This window comes from Marmota marmota, unplaced genomic scaffold, assembly GCF_001458135.2.
Source record: "Marmota marmota marmota unplaced genomic scaffold, marMar, whole genome shotgun sequence".
Classification (NCBI taxonomy): Eukaryota; Metazoa; Chordata; class Mammalia; order Rodentia; family Sciuridae; genus Marmota; species Marmota marmota.
Genome location: NW_026000082.1, coordinates 40,571,415 through 40,597,313, shown reverse-complemented (window position 1 = coordinate 40,597,313; position 25,899 = coordinate 40,571,415). Strand labels below are relative to the sequence as shown.

Sequence of the window (25,899 nt, the reverse complement as noted above, 5' to 3'; positions counted from 1 at the left end):
TAAGGCAATCTGAGAGGATTTCTGCATGGCCACTAAAGGGTCAGAAAGCAGACCTCCCTCGCTGACCACCCCCCACCCTGTTATGGCCGGGGCCACTATTCCTCAATATGCATGATTTAGTTCATCTTGTCACACAGTGGTGGTTATGACAAGAAGCACAGCCATGACGGGCGCCCTCCTGTGTCACAGGCTTGCCACGTGTTGGGCCCCTGGTCTGGCCGACTTACTCCTATTATCTACTAGCCATTGTGGGCCTTTAGATCAGCAATCCTGTTTGATCAAAGTCCTGGAGAGCTACCCAGGGAAGAGAAATCACAATCTCAGAGCAAGTTATTTATGTGGGAAAAATAAAGACCAATTTCCTGTGCTTCACAGGGTTCTTAAATGCAAGGCACTTAATTCTAAGAGCAAACAACAATCTGCAGCTGTACAAATGGAACCAGGTAAAGGAGAAGGCACATGAGAGAATGGCTTCCTCTCATCCTTGTCTTTAGGAACAGACCCAAGTATGCCCCAACGGAGATGAAGCACAGGACTCGCAGGCAGCATTTGGCTAAGATGGATGGCCAGGGCCGAGCTGATGCAAGCTATCCTGCTGGTTTATATGGACGTCATTAGCACTGACGGGACCAGGGAGAGCTTCCACCTGACCGCTGACACCCAAGGATCCTGTGCTCCTCATCATCTTACCCCTGAGAAAGTCAACTACAAGCTCTGCAAAGTGTGAAGGATCCTATGGGCACCAAAGGAATCCCTCATCAGGTGACCCCAATGCTTAGGCCCTTCGTTGCCTGGCCCTGGTCAAGGTGAATGACACCCTCCAGACTGATGTGGAGCCTGGCAAGATTATTGACTTCACCAAGACTGACACTGGTAACCTGAGAGTGATGAGGAGGTGCTGACTTGGGAAGAACTGGTGTGATCACGGACACAAAGAGAAGTCCTGGCGTTTCTGATGTGGTTCATGTGAAAAATCCAACGAAAAAGCTTTGCCACCAGGCTCGCCAACATTTTTATTATTGGCAAAGGCAACAACCGAGAGATTCTCTTCCCCAAGGAAAAGGAATCGGCCTCCCCACTGCCGGAGAGAGACAAGCACCCAAAGAAAGCAGTGGGTTCGAGGTGACTCGATGGAGGGGTCTTTGGATAAGATAATACAATATGATTAGAACAAAACAAACCCCTGAATACTAACAACACCTCGAAAAAGAGGGGCAGGTCCAAGTCAAATGACAAATCAGGTGGCCTGCTGGAAACCAGTTTAAAAAGAAAATTAAACCCCACCAACTGAGGCTGGCACCTTGCCGCCCTGGTCTCGCGCAGTCCTGCGTTCTTTAATGCAGGTGCTCTGGGCAGCCCCGGAAGGAACACAGAAGACCCCTACTCAGACAAGGCGCCCCAGCATGCAGGGGTTCATTTGAGCCACAGGCCACCCCTGCTGCAGAACACCTGCGGACTGTTTCCTAAGGCGTACCTGCTGGTCTGCCTGGGAAAGGGGAACTGCTCAGGCCACGGGAATCTGCCACCCAACACGGAACGCCACTGCACCTCCAACAGGACTGTGACAGCAGGGGCTGCTGCACTATGGAAGGCACGGGCACTGACAAGGACCCCATGCTCACCTGGACAGGGCACTACAACCAGCATTCGGACTAGAAGGAGACCCTGAGGGGGCGGGGTCAGCACGTGAGGACTAGAGGGCACATAGCAAAGCAAAATGCCATCCTTCCACCCAAGTCTTGTCAGAAAAGCAGCTCAGCAGAAAGTCAAGCAAACCAAAGGGGAATCAGAGCCACTCACAAAGGGAGGGGCATTAGGATTAATGGACTCTTAATTTTTGAACTTCCTGAGGTTTATGGCTAATTAGGCCCTCAGCCATATTGTAATGTGATCAAATTTCAACCAAATTCATAGAATAGTTCAAAGTGGAAGATGGCACAGAAATCGCAGTGAGCCCCTGGGACTACAGACAAGGACCCTCGTGTATGCTTCAGTCTTGATCTGCACTAATTAGGCACCTCTCATTCCCCAAGCAACAGCACTGAAAGGACATTGGAGAATGCATTCTGCACCCTCACAGAGCTCTTTTCTTTTGTTTTTGGTAGTGGGGGCTGAACCCAGGGGAACTCTACCACTGAACCACATCCCTAGCCCTTTGATTTTTTGAGACACGTGCCACTAAGTTGCTGAGGGTCTTGCTAAATTGCTGAGACTAGCCTCAAACTTGTGATCCTCCTGCCTCAGTCTCCTGAGTCGCTGGGACTACAGGTGTGCGCCACTGCTGCACCCAGCACAGGAGTTCTTTTTTATAGTCTTACTTTAATTCCCTAATTGGGTAGAAGCATATATACACACACGGCTCAAAGGTGGGGAGAAATGACACTGAGTACAACTAGGAAACCCATTCGTGAACAAGAATATTCAATCTTATTAACCAAACACATAAAAATGAAAAATGAGGAAATATTTACTGCTTAGTAAATTAGAAGTTTGGGGGAAAATCACCCTATGTTGACAAAAAAGCAATGAACTAACATGCTGCTAGGAGCACTGTGAGCGGGCAGGACACCCGGAAATCAACCTGACAGTGTTTGTCAAGAGCTGGAAAAGTGTGCACACCCTGACATGTGATGTTACTTCTATTCATCCGTCCTAGGAAAAAAAATCCAAAGATAGAGAAAACCGCAGAAAGAACCACAGTCACCGAAAACCTGTGCACAGTGGAGCTCCGGGGGGCAACCCCAAGGCCAAGCATCACGGGAACGGCTGCTCGATCCCACCCCGAGGAGAGCCAGCAGGTAGGAGAGAGGGCCAGGAAGAATTCTAATAACCGGGGAAGTCTGGGGTCACATTATTTTTTTAAAAGAAAGAAGCAATTAGATAGAGCCTATGGCTATAACTAACCAAAAACCACATGTACATGAGAAATGAAAGGACTTATAAAATATCAAACTGTTACAACTGTTTTTTTTTCCTTCCATGACCCAAGCTTTTTTATAATGAAGCTTTATTAAGATGAATCATATGAAATTGCCAGTGGTCAACCACTTCTGGCTACAAAAATGGCAATTTTGTGTAGTTCAACCTAGTATTTTAATAATTAAAATAATTCTGATAACCTCAGGCTTTCATAGAATTCATCCTTATTGTATATCACCACCACTCTTTAACATAATCCTCACATACACGTGGGTACACAATCAGTCTTAAAGTCATCCTTAGAATTTTGTAATCCAAAAAAGTAGAGAAATCCTGCTAAAAGGATTTAAAGTAGCCGATAGAAAAACAGCTAGTGAAAGTCGGTTGCACCACACAGTATTTAAGCCCAATTTTGAAAGGCACAGGCTCCACTAGCTACAAAGTGGAGGTGGCATCGCCACACTTCAGATCCCAAGGGCAGAACCTCTTCAGCAGGACAGAAGAGCCAGCGCGTAGAGCCCAGAGAGCAGCGTGTGGGGGGCGCCACCTGGGAAGTTCTACCCACAGGATTTCCCTCTCACTTCTGCCCGCTCTTCCAAAGGCCTCCTCAAATCTTCAACCAGGTCCCACTTTTCCAAGCCAGCATCTTAGAGGAAGTCTACTTCCTTTTCTGGCTGTGGGACGAGACTAATTTTATTAATGAAGTACCCCGATTCCTGGTACCCAGAAAAGGGGCTTAGAGGAAGAGAGGAAGGAACACTGAAGAGCAGGCTGAATAAACATCTATCTGTTTGGGTGGAATCTCTTTATAATATTAGCACATACACAGAAACACCTGGATGAAGACGGGCATCAGACATTTAGCCATCTCTCTGATAGAACTGGGGTGGGGGGAGGGTCCTCCACTTTCCAAGGTTTACAAAGAATATGTATATGCTGGGCATGGTGGCGCATGCCTGTAATCCCAATGACTCAGGAGGCTGAGGCAGGAGGATTGCAAGCTCAAGGCTAGCTTGGGAACTCAGCAAGACCCTATCTAAAATGAAAAGAGAATGTAATTCGGTAGTATCCTGGGTTTAGTCTCAAATACTGGGGCGGGGGGGGGGGGGACAAATAAATAGAATAAGTATTATTTTTTTTCCTGGTACCCCAGATCTTTTTTGTATTTTATTTAAAGACAGGGTCTCACTAAGTTGCTCAGAGCCCTAGCTAAATTGCTGAGGCTGGCTTTGAACTTGGGATTCTCCTGCCTCAGCCTCCCAAGCCACTGGGATTACAGGTGTGTGCCACTATGCCCACCTAAATATTACTTTTGTAGTCAGAAAAACTATAAAGAAATTAGAGTATTTTTTAAAAGAGAAAATAAGAGACCTATTTTGATAGATTTATTCTTTTAAGCTCCCTACCACCCCTTGCTCAGCCTCCCAGGATCTACTTTACAATTCCCAAGTGGCAGAGTTCATTGGAAAAAGGAAAGGGTAGGAGAAACACCACTGCTTTCAAAACCCACACTAGGGCTGAGCAAAGCACTAGAGCCTCACCTACCAGCCAGCCACACTTCTTCTCAGGGGACAGACATGCTACTTCTTCAGGATAGCCCCCTCCTTCAGGAGAGCCTCTACAGCTATCTGCAGGCAGCCAAGGACCCTGACTAAGACCCACTGTTGGTCAATGATGTCCACAGTGCTCTGAATCTGTACAGCATGTGATCTGAAATGCATTACTGGTCTTTCTGGAGGGGAGCACCGGGAGCTATATTGGCCTTTACCTCATTCTTTCTTCAAACAGTCCCAGGAGGTAGCACTTGACACTGGACTGACCCAGCAAGCAGCACTTTCTCTCTCTCACTCCTGGGGCCCCAGCACAGCACGAGCCTCGAAGAATTGCTAGTGGGTATGAGAATGAAGTGACTCTCACCAAGGTCACCCAGGCAGTAAGCACAGGTAGCAGAATCGACATTCAGGCGCCCGACAGTCAGGTTTACCGTGGTCTCTGTTGCTCTGGGCACACGGGGAACAAGAGAAGCCTATGAGATCAAGTGTTGCCTCTTCCTTCCTCCAGCCCTCCCCCATTCCCCAAAGCTCCCGACAGAAGCCAGGCTTCACCCCATCTGAGCTGGGCACTGGCACCTAGGGGGCATGGGCAGGGGGTGGTGGTGGCTGTGGGTGTGCTTCACAGAGCAGCCCTCCGTGTCAGCTGAGCTGGCCTGCTGCTCACCTCATTCCCAATCCCAAACCCTCCGGGACCCTGACCCCCAACTTGAGCACTTGGGTCGTCAGTCTATTTTTAATAAAAACCTGAGTGAATTTTTACTTAAAATAAGACTTTCAAATGTTTCAGGAAACAACCTATTTTTTAAATAGCCACTGCAAAAAGAAAGACTTAACTGAAGATGAGCTTGAACTGAGGTAACCTGAGTAGAAATATGAACTTGACAGTCAACTGGCAACGTTAGAAGGAAATTACGTAACCTCAATGAGCCTCAATTTTTCTCATCTAGAACATTAGAATAACCATCTAGATCATTAGGGTGAATGAAGATTAAATCAGTATATTTAAATGAGCTAATGGTTTTCTTAGTGTCTTGAGTACTACTCAGGGCACGCAGGGCAATCAATCAATAGATGCTGTGTCTGTTAGTTCCAATAAAGGCAATATCATAAAAATTACTACACAAGGCGGCTTTAAAAAGCCCATCTAGTCCAATATCCTCATGACAAAGGGGGAAACTGAGGCCTAGGGAAGGTAAGTATGCTGGGTAACTTCCGCTTCTCTAGGAAGCAGTTACCATGATGCCTCATACATAGCAGGACCCAGACAGTACATGCGACATAAAATACCACAATGGAAAATGACATTTATATTTAACTAATCTGCTTAAAAAATCATTAAAAACAGGTCCAGTTTAAGGCTGAACACAGTGCCTGTAGTTCCAGCTCCTTGGGAAGCTGAGGAAGGAATATCACAAGCTCCAGGCCAGACGACCAACTTAGACCTTGTTTCAAATTTTAAAAAATGGGTCAGGGGTGTAGCAGCTCAGTGTTAGCAGTTCCTGGCATGCAGGAGGCCCTAGGTTCAAGCCACAGTAATGCAAAAAGAAAAAAACTAAATAAAACAAAATATTCAATTTCTCAATCATATGAGCTTCTCTTCAAGGGCTCAAGGGCCACATGTGGCTACAGATAGGGAAGATTTCACTAAACAGCTCCACCCATCCCACCCCACTTTGGCATAGGGGACTAACTCCAGGGCACTCTCCCAATGAGCCACATCCCCAGTTCTTTGTATTTTTTATTTTGAGACAGGGTCTCGCTAAGTTGCCCAGGCTGGCCTTGAACTTGTGATCCTTTTGCCTCCTCCTCTCAAGTCACCTGGGACTTCAGGTGTGCGACACGGTGCCTAGTAATTAAAAACAACAGATTTCGTTTCCTAAATCCTCCTGCCCATTAGTAGTACTACAAGAATGGTAAGACCTCACTGGCCTTCTTTTTTTGATACAAAACTGAATTTTCTTGCCAGGTACAACCTCCCTCAGAAAGTTCAAAATAGCGTTATGACTGGGGACTGGCTGAGGTCTAGAAGGCCGTGGGGACTGAGGACGGATGAAAGTCAATATGACACCGATAAAATGTCCTCTCTGCAGCCCCTGCACTGTTGTTCTCCTCATCGGCACACTGGACACTTAGCCAGGGCAGCCACTCTCTCACCAAGACTTGCTGCCATCAAAGTACCCGAAGAAGCTGGATCTCTTACCTCTACAAAGCACCTGTGGTTTGCAACAGGATGTGACTTCTTAGAAGTTGGTAAACAAGCTAATTTCCTCTACAATTGAATTCTGATGCCAAAAAATACTCCTACACCCCACCTAAAACCAGCACAGCCTCATCCTCATCCTTTTAATGGCCTGGAAGGCAAGAAACCCTGCTAGCTAGAACATGACCCAGAAAGCAATGCCTTCTGCCAGGACACGAGGCCACCATGTCCACCTGCACCACCTTCCTCTGGGGTCCCAGCAGCCTGGCACCCCCCTCCAGGAGCCAGAAGGCCACTGGCACCTTGGCTCCTTCTAAGATACATGACTTAAATGCATCTTCTCATTTAGTAGAAAGGCCCTTTAAAGGACAGAAGGTAAAGAGGCAGGTGTGAAATATTTCACTCTATCCAACAAAGGGGGAGAGAGACTTCATTTGTATTTGCTTGTTATGCTTTAAGAAACATGTCCACACCAAAATCAGCCATGAAGATGTATGGCAAAATTATTCATCATATCCTAAAACTGGAATCAACCCAAATGTTCATCAACTGCTGGACAGATGTTCACCAATTGCTAAGTGATACATGCATATCATGAAACACCACAAAATAATAAAACAAAAACAATACTAATACCTGGAGAACTAGGGGAGGGAAGGATGGGGAAGGTTGGTGGATAGGTTTTTAAGAGTTAGGTAAATCAATAAGTTCTGGTATTCTACTGTATTAGTAAGGTGACTACAGATATTGACAATGTACTGCACATTTTGAAAAAGCTAGAAGAAAGGATTCTGAATGTTTTCACAAAAAAGAAATGATACATGTTTGAGGAGACAGATGAGCTCCCTGACATGAACATCACAGGACACACTGACAGAAACATTACAGGGCACGCCAATAATTACAACTAGCATGTATCCATTAAAAAATAAAACACAGTTGAAAAGAAAATATGAACACTTGCCACTTGAATCTGAAAGAATTCACACAAAATGGAAGAGTCAGGTGCAGTGGCTCACGCCTACAATCCCTGTCACTCCTAAGGCTGAGGCAGGAGGATGAAAAGTCGGAGGTCAGCCTCGGCCACTCAGTGAGACTGTCTCCCACAGGACTGAGGATGCAGCTTAGTGTAGAGCGTCCTTAGGTTCAACCCCAGTAACAACAAAGGCGGGGGGTAAGACAAAGGGCCATACATTGTATGATTCTGCTTATATGAAATCATAAAACAGCAAAACTACAGCGACAGAGCGGGCCCTGGCTGTCAAGCACCAGGTGAGAGAATGCAGAGCAGGTGCGGAGGCACAGGTCTTGCCATCTCTGTCTTGCTGAACCGGGGATCAAACCCAAGGCCTCAAGGATGCGACAGGAAGCCAACACACTACTCCTGAGCCACACACCCAACCCTTTTAATTTTGAGACAAGTTCTCATTAAGTAGCCCAGGCTGGCCAACTTGCCACCCTCATGCCTCAGCCTCCCGAGCAGCTGGTTCACAGGCATGTGCCACCACACTGGGCAACAGGAAATGTTTTAGGGCAAGGGAATTATTCTATAACTAGATCATGGTGGCAGCTACATGTTTATTACCGAAATTCATCAAACTGGACACTTAGAACTAGTGGATCTGGGCTGGGGATATAGCTCAGTTGGTTGAGTGCTTGCCTGGCAAGCACAAGGTCCTGGGTTCAATACACACACACACACACACACACACACACACACACACACGTAGATTTTATTATGTAATACCTTAATAAAATAATGAGGGAACATTTATAGGGTAATTATTATGTTAATGGAAAACAAAATGTTTAAAAATAAACATAAAAATGAAATATTGACAGTGGTCCTCTAGGGATTTGGGGTGGCTGGGGCAGGCAATGAGGGAGGGAACAAGGTCAGGAGATTTTTCTTTATACAGTGTTCAGGTACGCTATGGTCTGAATGTTGCTGTCTCTCCAAAATCAACATTAAATCTGCACCCCCAATGCAAGTTAAGAGGTGGGGCTTGGGGAGGTGAGGAGGCCATGCAGGCTCTTCGCACGTGAGCAGGGTTAACATCCCTGTAAGAGAGGCTGAAGGGACGCTCCCAGCCCCTCCATCTGCTGGCACCTTGATTCTGGACTTCCAGCCTCCACAACTGAGAGCAATGCATTTCTGCTATGCATAAATTATTCAATCTAAGGTATTTTGTTGTAAGAGTCCAAAGGGACAAAGACACGTATGTATTTTTGAAATCTGCTCTCTGTCCAGAAGCCAGCACTCCCTGTCCTGGGGTTTGGGCACCATGTTAGAAAAAGAAAAGCTGCTATTTATTCTCCACTTAATACACCCCAAGTGCTATTACTCATTATTATCTCATTAATAATGATAAAACTGACAGGTGTGGCGCATACAAGCATTGACAGAGCTTGAGGAACCCAAGCCAGGGAGCCACGCCCAAGTCTACACATCTACAAGTGGAGAGACCAGGATTTTGGGCTCCGGAAACCATGATTTACACCTTCGTCCAACACCAACCACTACATCATCCAGCCTTGGGGACCGGGGCGTCCACATCAGACCAGGCCGATGTGAGCTCCTGGTTGCCACCACCACAGCAGCCCTTCCAAGAGGGTCATCCCTCCCCCACATTAGAAGGAGGAGCCAAAGGGAGGCAGGGATTCAGGACTGCCTGGCCCCAGAGCCTTTCCTCTCTACATGGACTAAGCTGCTGGCCTGTAAGTGGTGACAGCTGAAGCCCAAATACAAACATGAAGCACATGTACAAATTGCTCCTGAGCTGCAGTTTGGGGTGGGGGGCACTAAACCCAGAGATGCTTTTCACCACTGAGCTACACCCCCAGCCCTTTTTGTTTTGAGACAAGTTCTCACTAAGTCACTGAGGGCCTTGCTAAGTTGCTGAGGCTGGCCTTGAACCTGTGCTACTCCCGTCACAGCCCCTCGAGTCACTGTGATTACAGGCACCCAGGCTGATCCGCAGTATTTTTAAATCTCTTACCTTTTGAGCCATGAATTACACATCCAGGTCAGAATTTTAAGGTCCCTCATGACCCAGATGCTGTCAGACCAACCAGGGACCCAACCACAAAGGGACCACCAAAGAGCATCCTGCAATTCTTGACCCTGGAGGGACCCTGGTGTTCACATGTCCAACATGCAGAAGAGATCGAGGTGCAGAGGAGGAGGGGACAGTTCAAGACCCCACGGCACATCAGCTCCAGACACCTGCACAGTGCGCTCTATGCCTCTGCAGCGTTTTCAGGGTATGCTGCGCAGACTGTTGGGGTTTGAGAGAGGTTTCGGGGGGACATGGGTAAATGAAGCTTATCATTACCTATTTTTAATATGTACACATAAAGTTTAGCTGGCACATTAAACATGTGATTTTGCAGATGTTTCTGCTTAGGAAGAGGCTACAGTCGATTGTGGTGCTAGGCTCAAGCCAAACATTAAATAAAGGGAGCACACCAATCCAGCAAACACTGTGCTGGGAGATGGCCAAGTCGGCAAACATGGCCTGCAACTCCCTGGGTTTGCTCCAGCAGCAGCTAAAGCGAGGAATAATAAAAGGAAAAAGAAGAGCGGGAGGGGAGGGAAGCAACAGAGGGGCGGAGCCTCACCCTGGTGGAAAGGAGACTGGGGACCCAGGTCATGGATGTGCCTGCCGTCCTCTGCCCAAGCTAGTGCAGGCTAAGTCGACAGTCCTGGCACCCTCAATGTGCTGAGGTCCAAAATTCTGAAGACCAAACTTCAGTGGTCTGGAAGCAGTCCTAGGTCCCAGGCCCCCCTTGCCGCCCCATCTCAAAGCTGTCATACCAGATGCTCCCTCTGACGGCAACGTCTGAGCCAGCAATAAGAGTTCGACCCATTTCCTGGCCTCAGTGATTCAGATGTCACCAGCAGACTGTATTTTGCTGCACTCTTCCTTTAACTCCCTTACAGAGAGAGGCCAGAACCCGCCTCGAAGGGTCCTGGTTCACAAGAGTCCAGATTACCACGACTGTTTTGGTAACACCCCACAAGGCCTCCCCACATCTGCATCAGACATGGGAGCTTGAGCCTGAAAAGGCAGCAGGGCAGGGCCCACAGGGGAACGAGCCCTCATATGATCACCAGGGACACCTCAGTCCTCTTGGCCACATGGAGCCGGACCACCCCCCAGAGGGAGGAGCCCTGGGCTATTGGAAGACAGGAATAAAGTGATTCCCCAAACATCCTCTGAGCAAGAGTCCCGCATTTCCTAGAAAAGCAAATACAGGTATCATGCTCCCCCAGCCTCTCCCCACAAAACACCAGTTGATGCAAGGAAGAATCCATTTAAATCTTATGCTTAACGCACCATCACTGTAAATCCTCTACCTGTGAGTGGTACCCAGGACAGGCTTCTGGATACTTGTTATATGCAAATTCTGTATTTCCAAATCGCCTACTTGATACAACTTATTTTTAACTCCAAAACCAATACAGTCATCCTTCAGTATCCAAGGGGGATCAGTTCCAGAACCACCCACCTCTCCACTCTATCCCACCCCCCATAGAGACTAACTCCACAGATGCCTGTCCTTTATATAACACAGCTAGTATTTGCATGTACCCTATACACACCCTCCTGTGGACTTCAAATCCACTCTAGTTTACCTGTGATACCTAATATAATGTAAATGATTTGTAAATAGTTATTATCCAATATTACTTAGGAAATAATGCTCAGAAGTTTGTGTGTTTAGTGTGAACACAATCTCCCCCGACCAAACTTCTGATCTGCAGCTGGCTGGATACATGGAACCCACAAATGTGGAAGGTGCACGGTTCTCCTGACGCTCTGATGGCCATTCACAGAGGTGCAGAGCAGTCAGAACCTGAGCCGCCCCGCGTTCGTGCTCCCGGGTGAGGATGAGGAGGTGCTGCTGAGTTCTCCCTGCAGTTCTTGTACTATGCACAGGCGCCCTTGCCATGATCCACTTCAGTGTGCACTTTTCCAATTTTTGTTGATTTTGTTATTTTCAAAGCCCCCAAAGCTTAGTTCTGAACAGCTGCCTAATGTCCCTAAGCACAATAAGGCTTCGATGTGACTTATCTAGAAAATACTTGCTTTGTTCAGGTGTCAGTGTGTTGTCCCTGACTTCCATATTAATTCATCAACAATATATATTAAATAAAGCAGCCTCAAACAGAAACACAAATAAAACAAGTTATGCTGTCAGGTGCGGTGACCCCTGCCTATAATCCCAGTGGCTCAGGAGTTGAGACAGGAGGATTGCAAACTTGAGGCCAGCCTCAGCAACTTACTAAGATCCTGTCCCCAAATTAAAAAGGGATGAAGATGTAGCTCAGAGCTGAGCACCCTGGGTTTGATCTCTAATAGCCCCCCAACATCACACAAACAACAACAGGTGATGCATAATCAGATGATAAAGACACTGTGACCAAGACTGGGGATGTGGCTTGGTGCCAGGGTACCTGGGTTACATTTCCAGGGAGAGCAGGCAAAGGGGGGCTAATTTTAAAGAAAAATTGATGATAGTTCTGGCATAGTGATGGATAGGTAAAACTAGGAAGGCTAACCTTAGCACAGGCCATCCTGTAAGAAGGGAGCCCTCTCGAATTGACCAGGAAGTGCAGCTAGGGAGGGGAGGGAGGATGAGACCAGCTCAGAGTCCCCAAGGATGGCACAGGCAGAGAGGCGGAGTGCTCCTGTTAGGGCAAAGTGCCCGGGAGGAATGGAGAGAAAAATGCTTATTCCCTTTAGCCCTATAACCACTCCTGAGGACTCAGCTCAAGGAAGGGATTCAAAAGGAGCGGAGAGGGATACAGAGATGATAGATGCCGCTCTAACTAGCTGCACAGTAGAGGGCCTACGACTCCACTTATTCAATCCTCGTGACACCAAGGCAGGTGCTCTTAATGTGAATTTCTTGCAGAATACAGACCACCTGTGGATTCTGATCTGCTCAACACTGTCCATCACACATGCTTTTCACGCTGTTTCTGGTCTTCACGTTGCTACCTCCCTGGCTGCTGACACCCTGGTGCAGTGTGCCCTCAGCCCACTGCGGACGTCCACTTTGTCCAGAACCTTTTCACTGCAGTCCCTGTCTCCCAGGTGCATGATGACAAATCAGGAGCTACTACTGGTTACAGAGCCCAGGCTTGAGCCTGGCAAGCCTGTCCCTAGATTTTTCTTTTATCTCAGCCACTGGCATCCTGGACTGGTCAAACCAATTGCCACGCAGCTCTCTCATAAAGCCACATTGAAAAATGTGGTCCTTTCCAAGTGTCACTGGGGAGACCAGTTCCAAGATGAGCTTTCACCTGTACCTGAGTTTATGTGGCAAAAAAAGATAAGAGTGCATGACACCGACTCTACAGGGTTAGGTCCTAATCCCAGATGCTCTAGGGGTTACACTGGGTTCTTGGACAAGCCCTCACTCTAGGATAGCAAAGTTCCATGACATGGCAGAGGTTGCGGAAGGCTTTCAAGTCAGAGCAGCTGGGTTCAAAACATGACTGCCATTTGTTAGCAATTACATAAAATCTGTAAATTTAGAGAATTTCTAATTTCCTAAATTCGTAAGATAAAGTCCTAAATTCACAGAAGCCCATGCTTAGGAGAATTCAGTGCATGTAAAATGCTAGTTAAAGCGCACAGGAGCAGGGCACTTGGCCGAGAGCTGGGGCCTGATGGGTGCTGTGAGTATTCACCAGCACTGTTCCAAACCCCCATCATCTGAGACTTGGAAACCATTTTCCCCATTCTTCTCCTTTCCTTAGAGATGCTGGAGTAAGATCCAAGTCCTTTGAGCTCACTGTACAAAGGTGTAGGACTTGACTCTATGTCTTGTCCTGCCAATTGGTTACATGGCAGGAAGGCCCTTCCTTGGGGGCCATGATGACCAGTTTTTCTCAATGATCAATGTGCACCACGAGGATACAGTAGAACCAAAACAAATGCAGAATCCTGGGGAAATTCCCAGGATGCTTCTGCGCTCCCCACCTGGAACTCAGAAAGCTCAGAAACACGAGAATGCCTTGAAAACCAGTTTCATGGGAGGCAAAACAAGGGAATTCTAGCCTTGGATGACTGCCTCAGAAGCAAGTTTTTAAAGGATGATATAATGAAATCAGGGTGGCTAAGAAAATGTGACAACTGGACCTATTATTTCCCAGGAATATCACTCATGCAAAAGAAGAAGAGAAGTAACAGAGGCTGCCAGGAACTGAGCTAAGATCCTACCATCTTGTGGGCAGGCGCGGTCATCCAGCCTGGAGCTCCAAGCTTCCTGAGATCAGAGGTCTCCTTCAGTACCTCTGGATGGCTTCATCCTTGGGGATGAACCTGCTACGCCCTGGCTCATTTCTGGCAAGTATGGCACAGCCAGGGCATGAAGTAAGTCGGTCCCGCGTGTAGATGCCAGCCTGGTCAACCACAGCCCTCTCCCCAGTAGGCTCCATTAGCTCAGAAGCACCTGAACCTGCACTGAGGAGGAAGAGAAAGGCAGAGGGGGAGAGAGAATCGTGGCCTCAAAGGGGATTCCAGACCCCAGTGCAGGTCATAGGTGACTGTGGAAGACAAGGCTACTTTCAAATGAAGACCCAACTACTGAACACACCCATTCTTCCTAAATCTGAAGATGGGCTCCCAGGAAGGGAGGGCTGGAAAAGGCTGGTGGATGGGTGCTAAGTTACAGTCAAGTATAAGAAGTAAGTTCTGGTGTCCTACTGCCTAGGAGAGTGACTAAAGATAACCATTTTGTATGGTAGGTTTCACAAAAGCTAGAAGAAAGGATTTTGAATGTTTTCACCATACCCACGCAGAAATGATAAACCTCTGAGTAGATATGCTTACTCTGATTTGAATGTTATACAACATATACATGTATGAAAGCATCATCTGGTACTCCATCAATACTTACAATTTTCATGCCCATTAAAAATATAAATAACAATAAAATTGGAAGAAATCAATAAAAGACTAAATTATAGTTTAAAAAAAAAGTCATCAAATCAAAGCCAGGGACAGCCACCAAACACACTTCATTTTCAGCTGCAGATGTTTAACAAACACTAAAGAACACCGTTGCGATCCTCAACATGAAGCAGCCTCCTCTGCGAGGCAGGCACTCCTGGACCAGTCTCCAGGCAGGTTTGGAATGAGAAGGGACTGGGTTTTGAGGCCACCTCTGCCTCTCACCAGCTATGTCATCTCGTCCAAGATACCTCACCACCTCTCAAGCCCCCATTTCCACATCAGCAAAATGGGGACAAGACAAGGCTACAGCAATGATTCCATGCATTGGTGTCCAGGATGTTCAGTATCCAGAGGCTGGCCTAGGGCAAGTCCCCTGTGGGCAATGTGCAGAGGCGTGGCCAAGAGCAAACACTGAAACCGGAAGGTCAGGGCCTCTCCTTAAGCTGACCTGTAGATTTACAGTGTACCTTAATCCAGGGGTTTTTAGAGCCAATCCAGTGCTGCTACTGCACGTGACAAATGATGGAATTTCTAAGGACAGTAAAGAGCCCATGTCAGGTGTCCATGTGTGCGGCCTGAGCTCCGGCCCTCTATATACACCATTCTTACTTAATCCTCTCTCCTGCCAGTGAAGATGACCACAGTGTGTTCATCTGCCTGACTGGGAGGCTGAGGCTGGAGGGGTGAAGGATGCGGTCAGGCTGCGTGGCTCTCCCGCGCCCACTGCTTCCACAGCACCGATTCTGTCCTCGCCTTCCTCTATCCTACCCCTCCTCATACACCTGAGCCCCAACACTCCACACACCTTGAAATCAAACGCATGTCTACAACTTGAATGCACAAACCCCTGAGGCAAGGAAATCTGTGACAGTGGACAAACACAACACAGGCCAGCAGAAGCCAAGGGCACCTATGAAAACTGCCACCTTCAGAAGGAGAGAAAATGCACTCCAAAGTAAGCACTGTCCCGTCATGGGGGAAGGAGGTCACAAGGAGTCCAATAAGTTCTATGCCTTGGACCCCTCAAAAGCTCTGGGTACCAAATACAACTGGCACACCAAGGCTGGCCACTTGCTCTTGGACAAAAAAAAGAAAATCAAGCCATTTTCCAAAAAGAGTGGTTTATTTTATCACCTGGAACAAAAGTCCCATTTCAAACAGCTTGCTCTTGGAGTGGCAGGCATGCACTCCACAAAGCCAGCAAGGGTTTGCAGCTCACCCGGACACACAGCATCAGCACCAGGGCAAACTCCCTCCAGCACGAAGCAAAGGGGCATTCACATGTGAAGTCCTTTTGGCTCTAATTCGATGCAGAGAGTCCATGTCACCGGTAATAACATAGTGCTATTATCAGTGTTAACAGTGATAGCTAATACCACCACAAATCTGGTTTTACATATATTAATTTGTTCAATCCTCATAAAACTCGTCAGAGATAGCTTCTTTTGTGTATGGTGCTGGGGACTGAACCCGGGACCCTGCTCACGCTGGGCATGCACTCTACCATGAAACACGGCCCCAGACAGCAATCACTTTTATTCTTACCGTTTCATGAACAAGGAGACCAGGAAAGGAGAAAAGGAACTGCCCAAGCCTGCATGGTTCAGACGTGATCCCAGGTTTTCCAGTTCCAGCTCCTCCCTTTGCTGTCCTCGACTCAGGAATGGAGACTGCCTGGGACCACTGAGAAACCCCACAGCGGCTGGTCACAGGACTTCAGGCCAAGCGCTCAGCACTCTGTCAGCCACTTTCAGGATCACTGTTCTCACCACAGCTCGGTTCCACCGAGGCCCCAATGCCACGGTCCTTGAGGCCAGGAGTGGCACAAACAGCTACAAGCATTCTGGCCTCATCCCTGCGGCAGACCCTGCTTAGCTCCTCTGTCCTGACCAACAACCCGACACTATGACTAGTTTGGCCTCATGAAAAGCCACATCTAGCGGACAGCTCAGGCCTGAAAGGACACATGGGTATTGCAAGGGGCTCACGCTAGTGTTTTCAATTAGATCAAACCACACAAAAAACCCATTTTGACCTACAAAAATGATCATGTAGGTTGACCTACATGGTTCAACCTGATACAGGAAGGGAGAAATATGGCCTGTGCCGGGGACACTGGCCATTGCTACCTCAGTCACAGCTCTGATTGAGGGGAATCATCATTTAACTTCCCTCCTAATAATAAAAAACAAACTTACCGGGCAGAAGGGGAACCCTTCACCTGCCTGAGGTCAATGATCACTAGAGCAGCTCACCGTGCCTCTCCCCTCCGAAGCCCTGTGCCTTACCTCGTACCAGCTGCTTAGGGCTGAGACGGGGCTTCAGAAAAAAGGCAGCGGAACCCTGCAAGGCTTTGTCAACCAACAGTCCCCCAATAAGGGTTGTCACAGTGAGTACACAACGCGCTGGCACTCATGTCACAGGCAGAAGCTAGGGATTCTGGCACTCCTGCACAAAGACCTGTGCTGCCACACCACCAAGCGCACCCCTCTGGTGGGAGGCCAAGACCCAGCCAACGCTCTTACACGGCAGGTGTCTTTCTAAACACTGCAGCCCACCAAGATCCAACTGCTTGCATTTCAACCACCTGAACCAAAGCAAACTTCCAGACCAGATCCAGACCTCTTCAGCCACTGCGGCTGGACCTCCAGGGAGACCTCCTGGCCACAGCTTCCTCATCTGTAGTAAGCAGCCCAGTGAAGCAGGACAGAATTCAACCAGCATGAGCTTTCGAGCCGGATGGGCTGCAAGGTAACTGGCACTACCAGGCTGGTGCCCTGGGGTAAGCCAGTGCACCTTTCTGAGCTTGGGTTTCCTTATCTGCGAAAGGAGGAAACAGACTCCCAGGGCTGGGGCTGAGAGAAGGGGAGCTGTCTGTAGGCTTCGCCCGGCATAGGAAGCAGATGTTGCTGGGACTAATGGAGACTCCAAAGGTGAACATGGAGTGTCCCCTGGAAGAAAGGATGATGTTTCAAGGCAACTGCCAGTGCCAGTACCGCCAGCGCACTCCTCAAGACAAAGTCAGAGGCTCAAAGTCACAGGGCAACGAGGGTCTGCACCCACTGTGCCTCAGAGAGATTTCAGGTGAGGTGCTGTCTTCGGGGTGCACCCTGAGGGAGCAGTGACACTCACATTTGAAATCCTCTAAAGGACAACCTGATCCAAGCCTGCCAAGGTCACCAAGCAGTAAGAGAAGCAAAGGACAGATCAAAACAAACTGGAGATGGGTCAGGGAGAATTCCAGAGTGGTCCTTCAGTGGCTGTACTGCCCTCAGATTGTGCTTTCCCCCAGAGGGTGTGGCACACAAGAGCTCCTCCTCCCAGTTTCTGAGCACAAAATTGCAATGCAGGAAGCTGCACCCACGAAACCAGAGTCGCACATCAGGGCCTGAGCCTCAGTGCAGAAGCTTGGAGGAGCAGCACGACAGGAGCAAGGCAGCCCCGAACTCCCCACCTGCCACTTACAGCTACAGCGAGAAGGGAAAAGGGCATTCAGGACCACCAAGAAATGCCACAGGCTCGGTTCTAGCTGGGGGCTGCTTGCCCTGCATTTGCCCCAGCACAACGGGCAGAAGCAAAAGCATCTTTTCAAATCCTTACAAGTAGTCACATGCCGCATGACTCCTCAAGGACGGCTACAAAGACCATGGTGGTCCCATAAGACTATACCCCTAGCAACATCGTAGCCATCTTAGTTCGTCTAAGTACATTGTTATGATGTTCCCAAACCGATGAAAACTGTCTAAGGACTCTCCCTAGAATGTGTCCCTATCCTTAAGTGATACACAGGCTATGTTTTTGGTTAAAGATATTTTAATTCACAAATGTAAGGTCTGGATTTTCTTGTTTATAAGACCAGTAATGTGGCCAGGCGTGGAGGTGCACAACTATAATTCCAGCGCTCAGGAGGCTGAGGCAGGAGGATCTCGAGTTCAAAGGCAGCCTCAGCAAAAGCAAAGTGATAAGCAACTCAGTGAAATGCTGTCTCTAAAAAATACAAAATAGGGCTGGGGATGTGGCTCAGTGGTCAAGTGCCCGAATTCAATACCCACCCCCCAAAACAAAAAAAACAACAAAAAAAAAACCAGTACTGTGAAATCAGATAATGGTTTCAGGGCAGATCCTAACTCACTAGGGTCCTGTGAGCAAGAAGAGGAAGCGTCACAGAGCAGATTAACAGAAGTTCAGAGCCCGTGGAAGCAACAGCCTGTAACCTCCACTGTGGGAAGAACATGGGGCTGGGTTCTTCTCCACTCTGGCTTAACCAGACTAACTCCTAAGACTGCCATTCTCAGACCAGGGACTCACCTCCAGGGGGCTCCGAAGGGCCGGCACTGCCTCCAGAATGGCTGGGAAGTTCAACAAAACACTAGCCATGGACCCGTGTTAGTAAGATCACTAAGGAACCCACACTCCTCTCTGACTCACACGGCACCAGGCTTGTCTACACCGCTCACCTGTGAACTCACTCAATCCTCACAACTCCTCTGTGGCAGGTGAATGGTAAGCCCGGGGACGCTGCCTTGGAAGAAAGAGGACTAGGGAACAGGAAACCGATCACTAGAAAGAGGCAGTGAAGGCTCCTTTCCACAGGTTTTGAAGATGTCAGAAACAGGCAGGGTGGCAGCAGGAGGAAGTGTCCCCTGGTGCAGCTCCGCCATGCTGGCTCTGCCCTTGTCCCTGGTCTTTCAGAACCTTAGGTGCACTGCTTTCCCTGTCTCCTCTACTTAACTTGAAGACCAATCGGAGGTCCACCTGACTGCTCGGCAGGTGCATGAAATGACAGAAAAGACACCAGAGGCCACTCAGCCTGCAGCGGGGATGTGCGTAAGGGGACAGTGTGAGAATCTGTCTCGAAGGGCTGCGTGGGATAATATTAACAGGCAGCCAGGAAAACCAGCTCCTGCCACTCCTACAGCTGCCCTGCAGTCGCCCCCAGCAGACTGGGGGTCTCGGGTGCTTCGGTGTGCCTAGAGACTAGAGCTCTGGGACATGGCAAAACCGGCAGATAAGAGCCAGCTGGCGTCTGGCTGATCACTGGGCTAACCAGGCTGGAATCCCCATTCAGTTGTTAATGGGATATCAAGCCTTCACAGGCACCACTATCTAGGATTTAAACTGACCAGAAATAGCTGTGTGTCCACGATAAACTGTCCAATCAGAACGTCTACACAGGGGAGCGCTGGGGGCAGAAGCATGCTCCTCAACCCAGAGGTGGCAAATCTCTGTGTCTCACTCTGCCTCCTATCTTTATCTCTCTCTCCCTATTCCTTCCCTTCCAAGCCCACAGCCACAGGGACCAGAGCCCACATAAACCTCACAGGCTGATGGCCAAGAATGCCTGCTCCCTCCGGTCTCTTTCACCTCCCTAGTCCTTCCTGCATGCCACAGCAAGAGGACTCTTCCTAAAATACCACTACTCTGCCACCTCCTCAAATTTCTACCTGCCCTGTCAAAAATGTCACTGACTCCACACTGTCCCAGATCAAATGCAAACTCCTTAGCTTAGCAACTCAGGCTTCGCACTCCCTCACTCTGGTCTACTCTGCAATCCTCAGACTCACAAGGCTAACTCGGCCCCTGACCTTGGCTTTTGTGGAGTGGACTCTCACTGTGCCCCACCCCATCCTCTGCCTGGGCAAGGTCTGCCCAAGCTTCAGGCCCAGCACTCAAGCTGGCTGGGGACGGGTGGGTGGCAATCCCTGGAGGAGGTGGAATGCTAACCTCGCCTAGATGCACACAGCCCTTCACAAGCCCCTTCCATTAGTGCTTCCTTCGGGCCGCACTTCACTTTTCATGCTCATCTTCCCCCCACCCCCTGAATTAGAGGCTAGGGATTATATCTTCTACTCGTGTCCCTTACACTAGAGGACACAGAATAAGACAAGTAATAACCGCTGCTAATACCGTGTGCCAGGCTGGATTAAGGACATTAAAGTTTTCAATTTCCTTTTCCCAGTATCCCTATAAAATGATATCCTCACACTGCAGTTCAAGAAACCGAGGTTAAGGGAGATGGGATCTTCTGTGGCAGACAGGACTCAGTTCACAGATGCCCTCTTCCAAAGCCCATGTCCTGTATCACAGGCAGCAAGAGAAAAGGCAGCCCCCTCTCAGCTTCATCCTCACCCACTCGGGGTTGATGAGGCACTTAACAGTGACAGGTAGCCAGTGCAGGGTGCGGCAGACAGGGCCCCTCCTCTCACACAGCTCATCTGCTCTGCCCCAGTCTTGCTCTTCTTTTTCCAAGACTGGAAGAGGGCAAGGATCCTCTGCTTAAAAGAGGCCCCATTTGCACAGACACAGCACCGGACTGAGAAGAGCGCATACTCGGCTCAAGGAATACTATCTTTTGTGGATGCAAAGTCTTAAACTCAATTAATGAAGATCTCTGTTCAAAACCCAGCCCAGCCCAAAGTTAAGCACACTTCAAAGCAGCCTTCAGCTGGCAGTAGGGAGTGCAGGCAAGGGGCCAGGGTCTAGAGTCGAAAAACCCAATTCCTCCATTAGCTACAGGGGGACTAACCACATACTCCTTTGCACCTTATCTGCCACCATGATGATAAATTACTCTCTACACAATTATGGGCACTAGGTAAAGTCAAATCACTTGACATGCCATCTCATTTAATCCTCCTCATAAGGAGGTACTCCAAGTATAACTTCTTATACTATGCTGCCTCCCACCTAAGGCTGAGCCTTCCTCACTGGCTGCTCGTGGAAGCTGTGAGGGTGCATAGCCTTGACTATCCTGCTCATGGCTGGCACATGATCCAGGGGGCCAAAGCACCCAGCACAGTGACATGACCAACCCCAAGCGATGGAAGCTGGGAGGGCACACACGCTTCTGTGTCTTGCTCATCGCTGAGTCCATGGTACATAAGCAGCAGAGTAGCCAATGTGAAGTCTCCACCTCCTCACATGGAAATATTAACCTGTAAAAGCCCAAGTCTGGGAATGGCATTGCTTTAGCTGGTTCCAACACAGGTGTTCCTGCAGTGCCATCCTTCAGGTTTCCACACCCCACCCTTACTGGACGGATCTGCAGCAAGGGGAATGGAACAAGATCCTGTACTGTGGGCCCTGCCTCCCACAGTCCTGCACAGTAATCAAGTAGCCCCAGATCTGAATCCCACGCCTGCCATTCACACTGGTCACCCAACCCCTGGAGCTTCAGGTTCCTTGTTAAGTTAAACAGGGACTGAGTTATAACCTGGATCACGGTTTAGGATCACAGCAGATCCTCAGTCAATGGCAGAGACCAGGCTGGAAGGGCGGGACTTCCGCAGCACTACGAGATTGCACATCTGGTGAGAGAGTATGTGAGATGTGCAGAGGAACCAATTGCAAGCATCTGCAATTCACTTCCACTGCAATGGGAGACCCAAGAGCAGGCACACCCCAAAATGCCTGGGACTGGAGCCTGGCACAAGCCCCAACCTTATCTTGTTTCCTGTCATAGCTCATGCTCATGTGCTTGCAGTTACACTAAACAGGGCTTTTCCTCCTTAAACTTTACGTAAGAGTGACAGTGATCAACCCCCCAATGTGGAAGCTGTGAGGGTGCATAGCCTTGTCTATCCTGCTCATCACTAGCACATAAGCAGCACAGAGTAGCCACCTCACACATACATACTTCAGGCCCCGCCACACTGCCGCACCTCTGTATCTGCCAACAGTAAAATCTCCCAGCCTGACAAGCAGGATTCAGGATGGTCAGGTACCTGCCCTGCTACCATATCCCTGTGCCATCAGTTATCTGTCCCCCCCCCCCAACAGAATGTAAAAATATAGGACTTCTCTATAAATAAGGAGACCTGCTTCAAAAGCATGGCTTATCATCTTCTTATTCTCAAACTATTGATCCTTGGCTACTTTCAGAAGCATTTCACCAAAAAGTGGCCAGCTTTAACAGGACTGTCTAAATACAGCTATGTATCTTATCCACACCAGAAGACCACCAAGACAAGTGTCAACTCTATTGTTCTACCTGGTAATAATATGAGGGGTTTCTCCTATCAGGTCCTGTTAGGCAAAACCACCTCTGGGTTGGCATGACAATTCCGGAGTGGCCCCCTCCAGCCCTACCATCAAGTACAGAATTATAGCTCTCAGAATAATCCCTAAATTAGAAGCTACAGTTGTGTTAGGAAAAGTGCTTTGAAACTGAAAAGCACTTAGGGACAGTGGTAAGATTATTACCTATTAAGGTAATGAAAATAAATTTCATTTGCTTATACATTCTTAACAATGAAGGTGAAACTGATGCCAACAAAAATCATGGAATTCACCCCCAAATCAAATGCATTTTAGATTCTCAAACCCATTTTCCTCAATGGAAAACTGAGATCTGTTTTATCTAACATCAAGACTACTGAAAAGCTGGGCCTTGGTGTCTCTTGCCTATAATCCCAGCTACTCGGGAGGCTGAGGAAGAAGGATTGCAGCAAGTTCAAGGCCAGCCTGAACAACTTAACCAGCCATCTCAAAATGAAGAAAAAAAAATTAAGGACTAGGAATGTAGCTCAGCAGCAGAGCTGTTGCCTAACATGCAAGTGACCCCTTGATTCAATCCCCACCAGTGAAGGGGGGGCGGCCAGGACCATGTTGGTCTAATTCATTTGCCTCTGATGCAGACCCACACTACCACTTCCGTCCTGTCCCAACTATCTATACTGATTTATCAGCTTATATAAATAGGGAATAAATTTAAAAATAAGCAGTCAGAAACTATTTGTGAGCCTACAGGACACCAAGAACAAGTTATTGAAAGACATGAATATGAAATCCAAGTGACTTAAGTTCACAAACATGAACACAGACATATTCCAAGTCATTTCTTTTCTTTTGAGATGGGGCTTTGCATTTTGTTATGCTGCCCAGGTTGGCCTTGAACTAGTGATCCTCCTGCCTCAGCCTCCCAAGTAGCAGGGATTAGCTGGGATTACAGACACAGGCCAATGCACCCGGCTTTCCAAACCATTTCTCTCACTGCCAGATGCTGTTCTGGCCCGCAGGGAGGGATACAGCCATGGAAAACACAAGACAAAAATCCTGGCCCCCAAGGAGCTCAGGTTTTGGCCCACACTAAATTGCCTGCATGACCACATGACTTCTCTATTAAATAAGACTTTCTATGTAAAGAATCTAGCACATAATCCAAAGACCATAAATGCTGCTCCTCCCCTGCCACATTTGAGCATCCCATTATTATGTTTCTAAACAATTTCGTTATATCTTTGGACATATAAGCAGCTTGGTACAATGGGAAAAAACACAGCTTAGAACCGGCCAGATGTTATTCCACTGACATAGCAATGCCCTGAATGTGACTCCTCCTCCTGAGCCTCAGCTTCTTCACCTGTAAAATGGGGACAGCATATGCCCAAATCTGGATTAAATAAGCTCACTCAGGTGACGCAGTGTGTGGCACAAGGTAGGCCCTCTCCTCCACCCCTTCCAGTCTTTTCAGATTATCAGATGAGAGCCAAGGCCAGGACTCTTTGTCATATGCTCCTCCTGGGTCATTACTGGCACTTTCCATCACACTCAGAGAACTGCCCCTCCCTATCTGATCTACCGCCCTGAGCACCCCATCTGGCCACTCCACCCATCCTCCCTTGATTTGCCCTGAGAGCACATTTAGAAAACTTCAGTTAAAGTCCTCACCCAAAACTATCCCGGACAAATCCTTCTTGGTCAAGCTGGGAGCCAGGCCCACCCCCCCATAGGCCAGGTTTCAGCCTGTAGCAATAGTATTAAAAATGACAACGCCTCTGTTCTTAATCAATATACAGGAAAGCATCAAGAAAAAACTAAGCCGGTCTGAATTAGTCACCCTAGTTCTACAGCAACATCCTTTGATTAAACAAGGAACTGAGATCCTCAAAACCATTTGGGGCCCAAAGTTCACATGCAAATAACTGCCTGCACTGGACAGGAGGCACCAGCACAGGACCCTGATGCAGGAGGTGGATGGCCTTAGCTCTGACAGTTCCTTCTTCAAAGCTTCCTTGACCACATGAGGCAGAAGCCCTCTGACCCTCCAACCTGGGTCTCCCCTACAGATGGTTCCACAGTTGGTTAAGTGGCAGGCCTACCTGTGGGGGCCTATGTGAAGCCTGCTGCCTAGAGCCCACAACGCCTGCCTTCATTACCAAAACAAACACCACGAGTGAAGCTAGATCTCTGCTTCAAGTTTTGCTCACCTGATCCGAAGCACCTCCATAATCAGCAGTTCCAACCCTTACAAGCTGACAGTTTAGGGGGAAAGGAAGGCTGCGCCTGCTAGGGTGCATTGTGTCCAGGCCATATGTTGAGCTCTGAGCCCGGTGGCTCCCCCAGGGCTGCGGCCTCACAAGGGGGATTGTGCGTTCATCCCAATCCGGTGGGCTCCCCAACCCTCAACCCTTCTGCTCCCACTTGGGCTGGGACGCGCTCTAGCACTGAATCGGCGGCCGCGGGAACGGCCCGGCGCTGCCTTCCGGGCACACAGACGTCCATCCTTCCCTCCCTGGCTCGCTCACCAGAAGAGGCAACCCTGGAGCCCCAAAAGGGATGGCACCCCCACCCCGACCGGGGTGTTCATCCCCGTCTCCCCGTCTCCCCAGCTTCCAAGAGGTTGCTGAGAAGGGGCACTGGAGGTGAAGGGTCGGGGACACCTGGGTCGGGGGCAGGTCCCTGATGGGAAGGTAAGGCCGGGGACAGAGGGGGGCTGACGCAGGCTACGTTGAGAGTGGTGAGAAGTCCGGGAAACCTGATCGAGGGGGTCCTGTGGGCAGGGAGGCCCGAGAGGGGGCCACAGCAGAGGAGGAGAGGTCCACACTGAAGACCAAGGAGGAAAAAGAAGAATTATGCGCGAGAGGAGAAACAAATCTAGGTTCAGGTCACTTAAGGAAGGGCTGTCGCGGGTACGGACTGAGGCCACGGAGAAGGGAAGGAGTGTGAGGGGAGGGGGGCCTAGTCTGGGCCAAGGCAGGGAGAAGCGACGGACTGGCGTGGACCGCAGGGGCCCGGGTAGAGGGCCCAGCCCGGGCAAGGGAAGAAGAAGGGGGACCATGGCTGGGTCACTGGAGGGGTCCCTGGCCTGGCCCATGGGGGAAGAAGGGTCCAGCCTGGGCTCTGGGGGAGACTCTCCTGGACTTGCAGGGGGAGAGTAGGACTCCAGGTGGAACCTAGGGCGGGGGCGGCAAAGTCACCGGCCACCCAGGCGGCCCGCAGCCCCTCCCGGGCCGGAGGGAAGGTGTGCACCCAGGGC

General features: G+C 49.0%; 1 protein-coding gene across 2 annotated transcripts in view; it reads right to left on the bottom strand.

The window, feature by feature from the left end:
• Capzb (capping actin protein of muscle Z-line subunit beta) overlaps nucleotides 1-24,960 on the bottom strand; it is a 114,679-nt gene extending 89,719 nt beyond the window's left edge. The window contains exon 1 of one of the 2 annotated variants that reach the window (XM_015485608.2): nucleotides 24,851-24,960. In XM_015485608.2, the coding sequence (XP_015341094.2) occupies nucleotides 24,851-24,940 (90 nt within the window). In that variant the 5' untranslated portion in view covers nucleotides 24,941-24,960. The remainder of the gene's footprint in view (nucleotides 1-24,850) is intronic. The other variant, XM_048816214.1, reaches the window with a different exon arrangement.
• Between the last annotated feature and the right edge of the window lie 939 nt (nucleotides 24,961-25,899).